Source organism: Hydra vulgaris, chromosome 04, assembly GCF_038396675.1.
Source record: "Hydra vulgaris chromosome 04, alternate assembly HydraT2T_AEP".
Classification (NCBI taxonomy): domain Eukaryota; kingdom Metazoa; phylum Cnidaria; class Hydrozoa; order Anthoathecata; family Hydridae; genus Hydra; species Hydra vulgaris.
Window position 1 is genome coordinate 46,046,452 of NC_088923.1, and position 13,549 is coordinate 46,060,000.

At 27.9% G+C, this 13,549-nt stretch overlaps 1 protein-coding gene across 2 annotated transcripts in view; it reads right to left on the reverse strand.

Moving 5' to 3' along the window:
* Window positions 1–444: 444 nt before the first annotated feature.
* The window catches only part of LOC136079838 (uncharacterized), a 97,209-nt gene continuing 84,104 nt past the window's right edge, over window positions 445–13,549 (reverse strand). For both annotated transcript variants that reach the window (XM_065796450.1, XM_065796451.1), the window contains 7 exons: window positions 13,051–13,089; window positions 11,091–11,567; window positions 10,629–10,667; window positions 10,050–10,535; window positions 1,386–1,421; window positions 707–1,201; window positions 445–605 (listed from right to left, as the gene is read on the reverse strand). In XM_065796450.1, coding sequence (XP_065652522.1) covers window positions 601–605; window positions 707–1,201; window positions 1,386–1,421; window positions 10,050–10,535; window positions 10,629–10,667; window positions 11,091–11,567; window positions 13,051–13,089 — 1,577 coding nt within the window. In that variant the 3' untranslated portion in view covers window positions 445–600. The remainder of the gene's footprint in view (window positions 606–706; window positions 1,202–1,385; window positions 1,422–10,049; window positions 10,536–10,628; window positions 10,668–11,090; window positions 11,568–13,050; window positions 13,090–13,549) is intronic.

Below are 13,549 nucleotides of genomic sequence, written 5' to 3' on the forward strand. Positions count from 1 at the left end.
GCAGAAAATGCGTGCGTGTTAATATTTTCTGCTTTGATGAATTTCACTAAAAAATATTGAATAATTATAGAAATTATTGGTGTGGAATATATAAGTATAGGAATGATCGGCTTGGTAAAGACCCATATTTTACGGGTCTGGTCAGCTAGTATATATATAATATATAAAAGAATTATAGTAGACTTTCTATAGAAACTTATATACTGTTATACAAACTATTAAATATTTGTTATACAAATTATTATTAGTCAAAGTCATTCTTGTTTTTTGTGTCATTAGGCTTATATTTTGAAAATTTGTAAATTTGCTATACATATCTTGTGTCACATGTTAATAGGCTAACATATTTTAAAAGTTTATATATTTGATTCACATGTCACTTAAACTTACAGCGTGTATGTTTTTAAAAAAATGGCAAGAATTAAAAAAATAAAAACACAAAAATTTTTATATTTTATGTATTATTTCATCATTTCAGATGGTAATGCGTTTTACATCGTATAATTTGCACAATTGATTAGAAAATTAATTTGCGAGTGCCATCAACAAAGAAGTTGTTTCGATAGCTTCGACAATGTTATAACAGCTTTTGAAAAAATATTAGTCTAAATGTAAATACTATCGTAATTATAGTTAAATCGAAAAATATAAACAATTTTGTAAGTTTGAATTTTATTGAACTATTACACTTTGGATTGAAACTTACCATTGTATATTTTCAAATCTTTAATGTAGCCATTTTGAACACTGCTCCATGGATCACCAAAATAAACTCTAACAAATTCAAAAGTTTCTGCTTCTTTTGTAACACTGTAAACAAGTTTTTCATTAAGATAGATGTTAAAATGAGTATCATGCTTAAAAAAGGCTTTGGTTCGTGTTAATTTAATAGACGACCATTTGTTTAAAGGGAGAGAACTTGTAGTAAAGTTAGATAGTTTTCTCTTTTTCTCATCACTAGAAAAACTTGCTTCAATAACCAGCTTTCCCGATCCATCCTCATGAAACCAGGCTGCAATTCTTTTATTGGCAATTCGAGTTAAATATTTATCCTCCATAAAATGGAAAACACTATGCTTTCCTATCGAATACGAGATTGGTTTTATCTGAAAGGAAACTGTGAATGTTGTACTTAAGAAGCTCACAATTGCAACCAAAGTATTTTCTTGCAACTTTTGTTCACTAGTATTTTCAAATTTATCTATAAAATAATAACATTTGTGATAACAACAAACTTCCTCAATATATTACTCTTCCTAGATATAATTGCATGTCCTACGTATTTATAATTAAATTTATATTTATATATTTGTATACCTATTTATTCACTAAATCTATGAGTATATTTAAAAAAAAACACATTTAAAACATCGGTAAAAAGTCACCTTGAGGTTGAGTTGCATCATAGGAATTTTTTGTAACTAAGACAAAAAAAATTATCATATAAAGATCGTTAGAGATAATAGAACTAAATGTTGTATATATATATATATATATATATATATATATATATATATATATATATATATATATATATATATATCTATATGTATATATATATATATATCTATATATATATATACATATATATATATATATATATATATATATATATATATATATATATATATATATATATATATATATATATATATATATATATATATATATATATATATATACAGTCATGAACAAAAGTTTGCGACCACTGCAATTTTTTACAAAAAGCACTCAAAATTTAGAAAAACAAGTTGTAAATTATAAATCAGTACATATATTTCGAATGTTTATTCACACTATACAGGTTAAACAGCATGTCTATTCATATTTTAGTATTTACAATGAAATCCTTTATTTTTGAGAATATTTTCAATACGTCCTGCCATCGATTCACACTGTTTCTTACATTAGTCCGGCGTAATCTCCTGCACTCACACGCGTTTAATCAAGTTGATGAGGTCATCTTCAGAACTTGGGCTATGTGCAGCAATCTTCTACTTCATTACAGTCCAAATATTCTCAATAATATTGAGATCTGGACTGTTGCCTGGCTAAGGCTCCAGTAGCGGGATGTTTTCAGAACGCAGCCAGTCCTTAACAGCCTTGGTACCATGACAAGGTGCGCTATCATGCTGGAAATGAGTGATGCCATGTATTGGTACAAATGGTGGCAGCTTATCCACCAGTATGCTCAAGTAAACAGCACCATTGATCGTTGTATTTTTAGGCATAATCCAAATGCCGGCGCGACCGTTACCAGAGACTTCTCCCCAAACCATAACTTTTGGAGCCTGTTTGACTGTTGGTATAACGTACTTTATATTATGCCTCTAATTTGGTGGGCGTCTGACATGTCTACAAAATGAGTAGAATTGCGTGAATGTTGTCTCATCTGAAAACATCACTTGTTTTCACTGGGCTGGTGCCCACTGCCTGTACTTCTGACAAAACGCTATGCGATCGCGATTATTCTTTGGTGAAAGCTTCGGCTTCCGTGCTGGTCGGTAAGATTTCAAGCCTGCATCAAATAATCGTCTGCATATTGTCCGACTGTTTGGTTTCTTGGATGGTGATCCAGGCAGTTTACCTCTAATGGCACTTGAGGATGTTCTTGGTGATTTGTTTGCTGCCTTTATTATAGCATTATCCATACGGTTGCTTGTAACCTTCGGGCGCCCAGCGCGTGAACGGGATTTAAAACTTTTCAGCTCTTGATTTCTCTTTACAGTAGCTACAACAGTGGAATGTGAAATACAGAGCTTTTTGTCTTATAGAAATGTTCTCTTTGTACAAAATAACGACCTGAGCTCGCTTTTCAGATGTCAGTTCTTTACCGCGTACCATCTTAACTAGTACTGTTTCAAATAAGGTCTCCGTAATATAAAATGTTCCAAAATATATCAGTTATATCTGAAAATAAACGTGTAAACATCAATTTTAGACTCTAATTGACAATTAGCACAAATTGGTACAAAATTGTAGCACTAAAGTAGCCCAAAAGCAATTAGAGTAGAATACATTAAAAAATATGCGAAAATTGCAGTGGTCGCAAACTTTTGTCCATGACTGTATATATATATATATATATATATATATATATATATATATATATATATATATATATATATATATATATATATATATATAATATATATATATAAATATATATATAGTTATAATAATATATATATATATAATAATATATATATAAATATATATATAGTTGGTCTAAAATGTAATAAAAACTTAAGTTAATAATGAAATAGTATCAGCCATAAAAATTTTTTTTAATTTAAAATGTTTTGTTCATTCCATGCGTATGGAATATATACATCCAAACAATACTTACAATAATAAAAAAATAAAGCTTTTTATAAGCAATTACAACGAACAAAGATATATAACAAATATATAACCAAACAAAAACTTAAAAAACAAAATATTGACTGCAAAATAAAAAGAATGCATACAAGGCAGAAAAATGGGGGAAAAAAAGTTATGCACCTGAAAATATAATTATTGCAATTTTTAAGTAATAAACGTCTTCTCATAGTCACGTCTATTAATACTGGGGTTTCGATAGATCAGCACTAGTAACTAGTTTATCCCGTCATATAAACATCATCGCCATTTAGGCATTACCCCACAAACAAATAAAGAACATCGAGTTTCGTCACTGTTTTGTTCAAACGTTAGCGTATGTTTGAAACTCCGAAGTTTACAGATCGCACAAACTTTAAAAAGGAAGTTAATGAATATAATAAGAAAGTGAATGGAAACATTGTTTCAAATTCTAACGTTACAATAAATTAATTTTAAAGCAGCTCCAATGAAAAATATTGTTTTAATGATTAATACGGTTTTGTAAATTATAAAAGTTTAACTTTAAGATATGTAGATTAAAACAACTTTTATTTTACATTTTGATTTTATTTACTTGATAACGAGAGCGAGATTATAAATTGATGGATTAAATATATGCTAAGTTCTAAGTTCCTAGAAAATTTAAAGACTTTTTTTTTATTGTTTAATTTTAATTCACTCCCAACATTCCAAGTCATTCGTTGCAATGAGCATTAAAGTCACTAATGACAACAATAGTGTCAAATTATATTTAAAAAGGTGAAATATTTAGAAGTAGGAGAACAATAAAGAACAAATAGAAAGGTGATAGAGTGAAGAGGTGCTAAGCTGAAACACGTAAAAAATAGTCAGAAGATTCAAACCTATTTCCCAACAAATTAATGAATCGATGCGTAAGTATACGCCCGAGACAAGCATGTGACAGTTAGAGTCTTTTCATATTAAAGGACCCATCAATATCAAGATCTGATGAAGGAACAGCTGAATTTTATAACACCATCCATGTGCATTATGGCACTTTGATATTTCATAGCTGTTGATGGAATCAGCCTCAGAGCCATTAAACTGAGTTTTAAAGCTCTACTCTAACAAAAATAATAACTGGAAGAGCTGCACAGCCAATAACATGGCGACACAAGCAAAATACTGTATTGGCATAGCAAATAACATGGCGACACAAGCAAAATGAGCAAAGTCAAGAAGATCCAACATTCATCATCCTTGCCAGAAAACAAAAGAGGAGTCATTAGGAGGATTTCAAAAAATGTGGAATTAACGAAAATGTGTTCTTTCATGTAACACGATATCAGTTATATTTAGACATAACTGAATTTTGTTCAATAATGCTATAAATCTATTATATTATGCATATGTATAAATAAAATAAAATATCGTTGTTTAAGACTTTGAACTTATCAAGTGAACAGCACATATGCCGTTTTACTGACATAGTAAAGTAAAGATGAAAAATGATTTACAATACTATTACAATAGTCTAATATATAATATATACTATACACTACTATTACAATAGTCATTTATCTATTGTTATAGTAGTCCATATCATAACACAAAAAATGTAAAGTATATTTCTTTAATTAAAGAAATATTTTTTATAAATGTGCACTGAAATGACAGAATAAATAAATTCATTAACCTTCTCAAGAAACATAGTAGCAAACAAAAAAAACTTGATGCAGGGAGGATCAAGCGCTCCTCAATACAAGCATAAATAAATTGTATGACATACACAGAACTTTCCTTTGTGAGAAGTAATCAATTATAAAATTTTCAAAGAATCAACACGAGTATTTCAAGTCAACAATGGAAGTATATCAGCTGATTCCTTGACATTATTTTTCCGTTTGTCAGTTGAGAAAAAAACAGACAATAAACTAGAAACTAAACTGAGTTCGTTTGTGTCTTTTCAAGGATGGTTTTTTAGCTTGAATGACTTAATAAATCCAATTATAGCTATGTACTATGTTTCTTGTTAGAGTTATGGATCTCTTTTTCATGATGCTGTAAATTGAAAGGGCATAATAATAATAATAATAAGGACAAAATTTTTGAAAATATCTTTGACAATTATAAAATATTCAATTTCTAAATAGTCTTAAAGTATGCGTACTAGTATTTGATTAAGGCGAAAATTCTTCAAAAGACATGTGAATAGAGTGTGAGCTTTAGCACAATATGCAATATTGAAATACAAAAAAGCAATCACTTTTCATCTGATAAAAGGAAATGTTTGTCTAACCATGCCAACAAAAAATCATTTATTCGAAATCTAGAACTCAAATTAAAAGATAGAAATTTCACCGTATATTTTTGTCATTAGACAATATTCATTTTACACACACCTTTCCCGCATGGTATACAACAGCAGCTACACGCAATTTTGGAAAGAAATCAATTTTCTGAAAGCTTAAAGCCATAGATTTGTGCAATGCAGTAAATATTTTTTAGACAATGATAAATTGTTTAATGATATTGAAAATACTTCAAATCGTTTCTTTCAACTGTTACAATCCTCAAGATCTAATCTTCAACAAAAACAAAATTAAATACAAATACTAAGAAATAGTATTTTGTAATAGAAGGGTCAATGTTTTCGAGTTCTAATTGCATCTCTGTTTTTCCAACTTTTTCTAGAGCTGTCTACTACCATGTATTGAGATTAAGGTCTGTTGGGTAATTTAGGTGTAAAAAGTACCTATTTGCAACTTAAATTTTGCAATGTAATTTCTTTTGAAAAAAAATGGAATTTATTTTTGTCTGTTTTACCATTGTATCAATCTAGAATAGTTTTGTTTAAAACTTGCGGTCATCAGCTTATTAGTAAAGAAACTCAAACTGTTATTTTTAATATACTCAAAATACCGCATGGATGGGGTAATTAGAGTATAATACATATTTTTTTAAGTAAAACATGCTTTAAAAAAATGTTTTTTCCTAATATACCAACTTATGGTGATTGCAGGTAGAGTAAAATTAAAATATTTTTACTATACCTACCGATGAAATAAAAAAGTTTTATTGAAACTTTTATAAATAATATTATTAAAAAAAATTTAAAAATATCCCATTAAATATCGGAACAGGATCTTTTCTAAGACTTTTGTCAAATCTTTTTCCAGTTTAATTTGAAAACCTAAAGCCTAGTATTTTTATTTAGTATTTTCTTTTTTTTTAATTTTATTACTATTTACCTTGTCTTCTTTTAACCATTCTAGTACTTTAGCAGTTGTTAGAATTCTCCTTAGCTTCCTTTCACCCTTTTTCTCTTTCAATTAAAAGTTTTTAAAGCTGTACGCACATCTTTACGTTAATCAAATAACAGTGTCTTTATAATTGCATCCCTCGCCTTCTCATTGATAATATCCTTGTTGATAGGACTGGTGAATTAAAACAATCTGAATTGTTAAAAAGTTTAATGACATTTACAATACTTTTTGATTTATTAGTTTCATGAGCTTGAGAAATTTAAAGTTCAGAATTTGTTTGGGTTGGATTGAAACAATTTTCTTTAAAACCGCCTGTTATGTGATTAGATTTAAAATGAGATTGCTACAAGCTAGAAAAATAGCTTCATTTACATTTTCAAGACGTGACTGATGGTACCATGCCTTCAATATATTTTTTTATTCGTTTTTCATACGAGCAAACACACCAACATCTATTGGTTAAAAAGCATGCGAAGTATAAGGCGGTAAACATAAAAGTATAACACCATTAATCCTGCAACCACCCAGATTCTGTAACCCCATGCAATGTACCTGGAGGTCCTTATTTTACCCAAGTAGATTGTAACTTTATAAATAAAACGAGGTTGGTGGCGTTCACCGTCAGAACTTGCTACAAATATAACACTGGCCTGGACACTCAAAAAGTGTAAAATGTACATTCAGTTTTCATCCTGAACGTTCTCGACCATTTTAAAACCAAAATAATTTTTTTTTGATCAGCGAGAAACGTTTAAAAGACGTCGGAATTATATTTAGAAGTGTGCCGTTTTATAATAAAACACAGATCAAACAAACATGTAATCTTAAATTAAAAACTCGTTTAACATATTGTTTAACAAAAATTCTATTAATAATCAATACTTTTTACAAATTTTATTGATGTTGTTACAGTTATTAACAAAATAGTTTTTTTATACATTTCATTTCTGTCATGAAGATATATTTTTCATAGGACAATATGCATTGTGTATTCAATCTATATTGTCATTGTATACAATAACATTGTATACAATGACAAAATACTTGATACAACTTTAATTGTTATGTTATGTTATACAAGGACAATATTATTGTCATTGTATATTCTATGACAATAAAAGATAAAAGATATATATTTATTTATTTTTTGTTCTGATTCACTCCTAAGAAACCTTCAAACAACCAATACTAATTTGGGAGTTACTAGAGAAAATAAAATACAGTTATAAAGAAAGGAAACGATTGACGAAAGGCTTGAAAAGTTGAAGGTTGTATGAATCAGGAAAACATAAAGAGGGCAGAGTTTTCCAAAGGGTTCGACGAGGCGAAAGAGGTTCAAGCTTAGCAGATAGACCCATCTCAAATATAAAAACAGTATTCCATACAGGAACGAACAAGAGATTTGTTGAGGTAGAGAATGGGATCAGGAGAGAGAAAATGGCAAACACGATAAAGAAAAGCAACCTTAGCAAATGCTAATTTAGCAATCGATTGTATAAGTATTGTATAAAAGATTGAAAAACGTCTTTTCTAGACCAAATTTGAACTTAAAGGGAAAGTCTTGTTTAAGTCTTTTTACAACGTTTTTAGAACGTCCTAAAAGAACGTCTTATAACGTCTAACCTAGAATCAGTTTCGGACGCGTCCGAGACGTTCCATCTGAACGTTTATTGTGCGTTTCCTGTAAGTCCCGCTGGGTTTTGTCTAAATTAAATATTTTTTTTAGGTAGCAATTTATATTGTATAAATCCAGAATGTTTGATAACTTTTAAAAAATTCATCATCTTCATATCTAGATAGTTTTTTGGCCCTTGCTTTGTTCAGAAATTTAGGCTTTTGCCTCGCAAGTTCTTCTTTCCTTTACATAACTGTGCACCATATATTGCAAATCTTTCCTGACTAGAGGATATCCACAATTTGTTGTAAAAGTTAGGGCATCTACTATATATTTCTCTGCTCTTGTCAATCCTCTTATATATTGTCAATCTTCTACTATATATTTCTCTGCTCTTGTCAATTCCTCTGACAGCGCCTTGATGGATTGGAGGATTCACACAACACTGTCTTACTTGAATTACTGTTTTACTTGAAATACTGTACTTTTTTGCAGCTGCGTTCATTGATTTTTCATTCTTAACATCTTTTTAACCCCTTTGTAGATCAATACTATCATATTTAACAGGTTTATTTTCACATGTGGGTGGCATGATCTGAAATAAAAAACTAGGTTAAATTTAAACACGGGTTAAAATGGCGTAATAATTACCCATAACTACAGTAATTAAACCCATAATACCCTGAACTTTTAAATAATTAATAAAAAATAATATTTAATAATTATTATTAACTAATATGTTAAATATAATAATAACTGCATATATTTTATTAGCCCAAAATAATAAAAAATTAAAGTATTTAATAAGTAATAAATACAAACCTAAATTAGATGAAAATATCTCAATGATATAAAAAATGACAATGCATTGATGGTTTGTTTTTATTTCACTTATATAACCTATAAAGTTTTTACAAGAGTTGTGGTCAGTGTTGCCAATAAAATTTTATTTTTTATATGTTAAAGTTTTTTTATGTCTTTTATAAGTACACATAAATAGGTTTATGATATTATTTATCCGTTTATATAATTACAAATTTTTATACAGAATGTGTAATTTATTTCCAAATTACCTCACTATACCCAAATTATGTTTACAGACCATATACCATTGAGTGGGTATTTAAAGCTGTCTAAATGACAGTGACCTTAACCCTTTATATATAAGATAAAAACTGAATGGCATTATGTACTCCCCTATTGCTGGGATGAAACGCAAAACTGAAGGACATGTGTTTTAATCTGTTTTAATTCAATTAGTTACATTTTTAAAAGTTTTGAAGACAAAACATTTTTGAGAGTATGCTTGAGATTATCTTTGTATAACCGAATAACCGAATAATCGTATTTAAAAGAAAAGGATAGTGGTATATTTGCGTTATACAAACATCTTTTAGAGAAATTTTTAAAAAATTTGGTAAAATAGAATCCAAAAGAAAAAAGAAAGAAAAACAAAAGAAAACTGCTAACTTAATGAAGTCATAAAATGAACTTCTTTAAGTAGCACAAAGAGTTGGATATTATGCATCGAATTCCACAATGCACACAGACATTGAGGAAAACTGGAAGTGATTCTTTTTCCCTTGCCTTCTTCATTATACTGCTTTGCCCTAAGTGATGGGTAAAATTAAGTATAAATACTATTTTAAAATTTTTTAACAAATAAATTAGGTTACGTTCTTTTTAATTTTTATCTTTTAAAAATCATGTTTATGTTATGTTTCTGCATTATTTTTTGACTATATTAAATCACTTTTTATTATTCCATTATACCTCGGTATCTCTTATAAATACAACCACAACAACTATTGTAATTATTAAAAGTAAAAATAGTTATACTAAACCTCCATTTACAACAAACAACTCTTTAATATCACCATCGTGTGCAGTATACCATGGGTCTGAAATAAAGACTTTCATATTTGTAAACTTCTCTGGAACTTTGTTCTCAATTTCATATTGAATGGAATCATTAATATATATAGCATAAACATGAGCACCATTTCTTGGGGTTTGTTCTATTTTAATACTTGACCATACATTGAGTGGAAGTGGACTTTTTGTCTCAAATTCTGAAGTAGCATTTTTATTAATAGTCGAAAAAAATACAAGTCTTCCAGAACCGTCTTGATGAAAAAAAACAGCTGGATTTCTGTCACCACTTTCACCGAAATTCTGACCCTTGGTTATGTGAAGTACATTTTCCCAACCTTTAGAGTAAGAATAAGGTTTCAGCTTAAAAGATACAGAGTACGCCATTTCTAAAACACTCATCGTTCCGATAACTTCATTTTCACAGAGCTCTTTAACTGAAAGTTGAACAACTTTATCTAAAAAGAATGTTTTGGAACAACTATTATTTTAATATATACTTATTAATGGTAATCAAGTAATTATATTTTATTTGTGCTTCAACTTCATACCTGTTGGATTAATGACAAGATCGATCATGCTTGGTTGATCTGAAATAAAAAAAGACAAGTTAATTTTAAATCATAACTTATTTCATATTTTCAGCGTGTATCAAAAACATTAATCTTTTATTTTTATAATTGCACTAAATCTGCATAACAAACATTAGATTAACAATTGTTATGAAAATTTATGAAATTATAAATAAATTTTTCAAGTATTTGGAATAAACTTGTTATATTTCATTTAAAAAAATAAATCTTAATGACAGTAAAGTTTCAAACTTTATAAAGTCTTATAAACTTGAAGTTACAAATGATATTTTAAAGTGTCTGAAGTAACCTAGTAACCTAAAGTGTCTGAAGTAACCTAGCATTTTTTAACTAGTTAAATAAAACAAACTATTTTATAATATGAATATATATTAACATAATAAAAATAATGTTTTATAAATTTTGTTAAACAACTTTAACCTTTTTTTCCATTTGTTATAAACATTTCCCCTATTAATGTGTCTTGTACTAAGTCCCAGGGATTTGAAGCATAAACCTGGACATTGTAAAAGGGCATCGGCATTGGATTCAATTCAGAGTAAATTGTTTCTGCATTGATTTTAATAGTGTAAACGTATTTATTTTTTTCTTTTTGCTGAAGAATATCTATTGAACAATATACATTTGTTATTTGAGGATTAGTTATAAAGTATTTTTCTTTAGTTGGTACAGTAATATTTAATCTGCCATCACCAGCATCTGAAAACCATACACCTAAAATCTCTCTGCCACGACTTTTTTTACTAGAACCAACAGTTAAATAAATGACATTGTGCAACTTTTTTAAATAAGTGTGTGGATAAATCTTTAAAAAAATTTGAAAATCTCTGTCTAGTTTTTTTAAGTTTGCCACCATTTTTCCACCAACTAGATAGGTTAATGTCTTGATGATTCTTGCTAAAATAATTAAAAATTAATTAAACATTAATTAAAATTTTAAACATTAACTAAAATTATTAAACATTAATTAAAATTATTAAATATTAATTAAAATTATTAAACATTAATTAAAATAATTAAAAATTAAAATAATTAAACATTACAAACACAAATTAAGAACTTTTTTTCTAGATAATACAATAAAAAAAGTAGTAAAATACTATTCATATTTGTAAACAGATTAATTGTAAACATTTTATGTACGTTAAATGACAGTTATTGACAAATTGAAACAAATTTAATAAAAGTTAAATAGACATAAAATGAAATAAGATATAAGATATAGAAATAAGAAAATCATAATCTACTGGAATTAATGCGTTATTCTACAGAAAAGACCAACTTAAAATCAAATGGAAGTCCGCTGATGATTAACGTGTTATACCTTTCAACCAACCTATTTATTTTAGATAAATTTCTAAAATTAGTCAAACCAGATTATAAGCTGCAAAGTGCATTTTTTTAAGCTTGCAAAAAGCATTATCTAAAAATATTGAAACCATTAGAACTGATTACATTTCCAATAAACAGAAAAATTTTGGTTAAGTGGATAAAGAGATGAAAAACCTGGACCACCCTACTCCATTTGCCAGTAGAAACGAAAATATTTTGTATATCAATGTTGCTAACACAATAATCATTGGTGGCAGTAATTTCTGTCCATCTGTAGAAGTTCTATCCATTTATTAATAAAGTGTTAAGTCTCACAAGTATTAGCTCACAAGGCTCCTTACCAGCAAAGGTTTTCAATGTTATCAAAAGCTAGTGTAAATAATTATTGTGAAGTTCATATTTTAAAATTAAATATAAAATTATTGAGTATGGAAGTTGTAATTCGATGCATAAATAATAAAAGGATTGAATAAGTCTGTAGAAGTTTGGAACGAGTGCTTAATTTGAATTTATAATCATAGAAAATTTTCACTCCAAAAGTATTAAGTGGATAATTAAATAACAGTTGTTCATCAAACACAAGCTCAATTGAGGATGAATTGAGAATGAATTAGTTAAAATCTTGAATAATCACTCAACAAAATAGTATATTAAAATTCAAACCAAGTAATTTGTCTAAATTAGTTATGCACTCAATATTGTTTTAAGCTAGGATCAGAATTGCTCCAAATTCAAAAAAGATTTTATACCATTGCACCATCACTTGAGGGGTATTTTACTAGTCACAGAGATTATATCATTTTTGCTACAGAAAAGTCTATGGCAATTAACATGAAAACAGTCAAGTTTGCATTAAATATGCTACAAAAGATTTTGTTGGTTTAATGATTCTTTTATCTTCAAATTGAGTTACTGATGTTAAGATTCTCCCATAAAAAAAGTAAATAAAAATTCATCATAGTGAGATTTTTATACTAGAAAGAACAAAGACAAGGCCATTAATCCCACTTTCAATTTTTAAATCTAATGCATTCAAATATATAAATACCTTGAGCTCTCATTTTTTCATTTTGAGTTGGTGGAAGATCTAAAGAAAAAAGGAAAAATTTTTACTTTTCAAATAACAAACTTATTGTAGTAATTTATTTTTAAATACATTTTATTAAACAATCAAACTTTTTATTGCTAACTTATATTAAAATTATTCAGATCTACTGTTGTATTTATATATATATATATATATATATATATATATATATATATATATATATATATATATATATATATATATATATATATATATATATATACTAGCTGGAGTTACCCGGCGTTGCCCGGGCCAATATTTAAAAGTAAATGAGCATCTGGAACTTTGTTATACTAAGTTTGGGCTATGCACAGTAAGATTGAGCAATATTTTTTAGTGTTGCACAATAATCCCACAAAATGTGACCCTGTTGGTTGAAGCTATGAAATAACTGAAAGACATTAAAGAAGAAAAAGACATTTTATTTATTTTCCACTTAAAAACAACAAATTAAGAATTT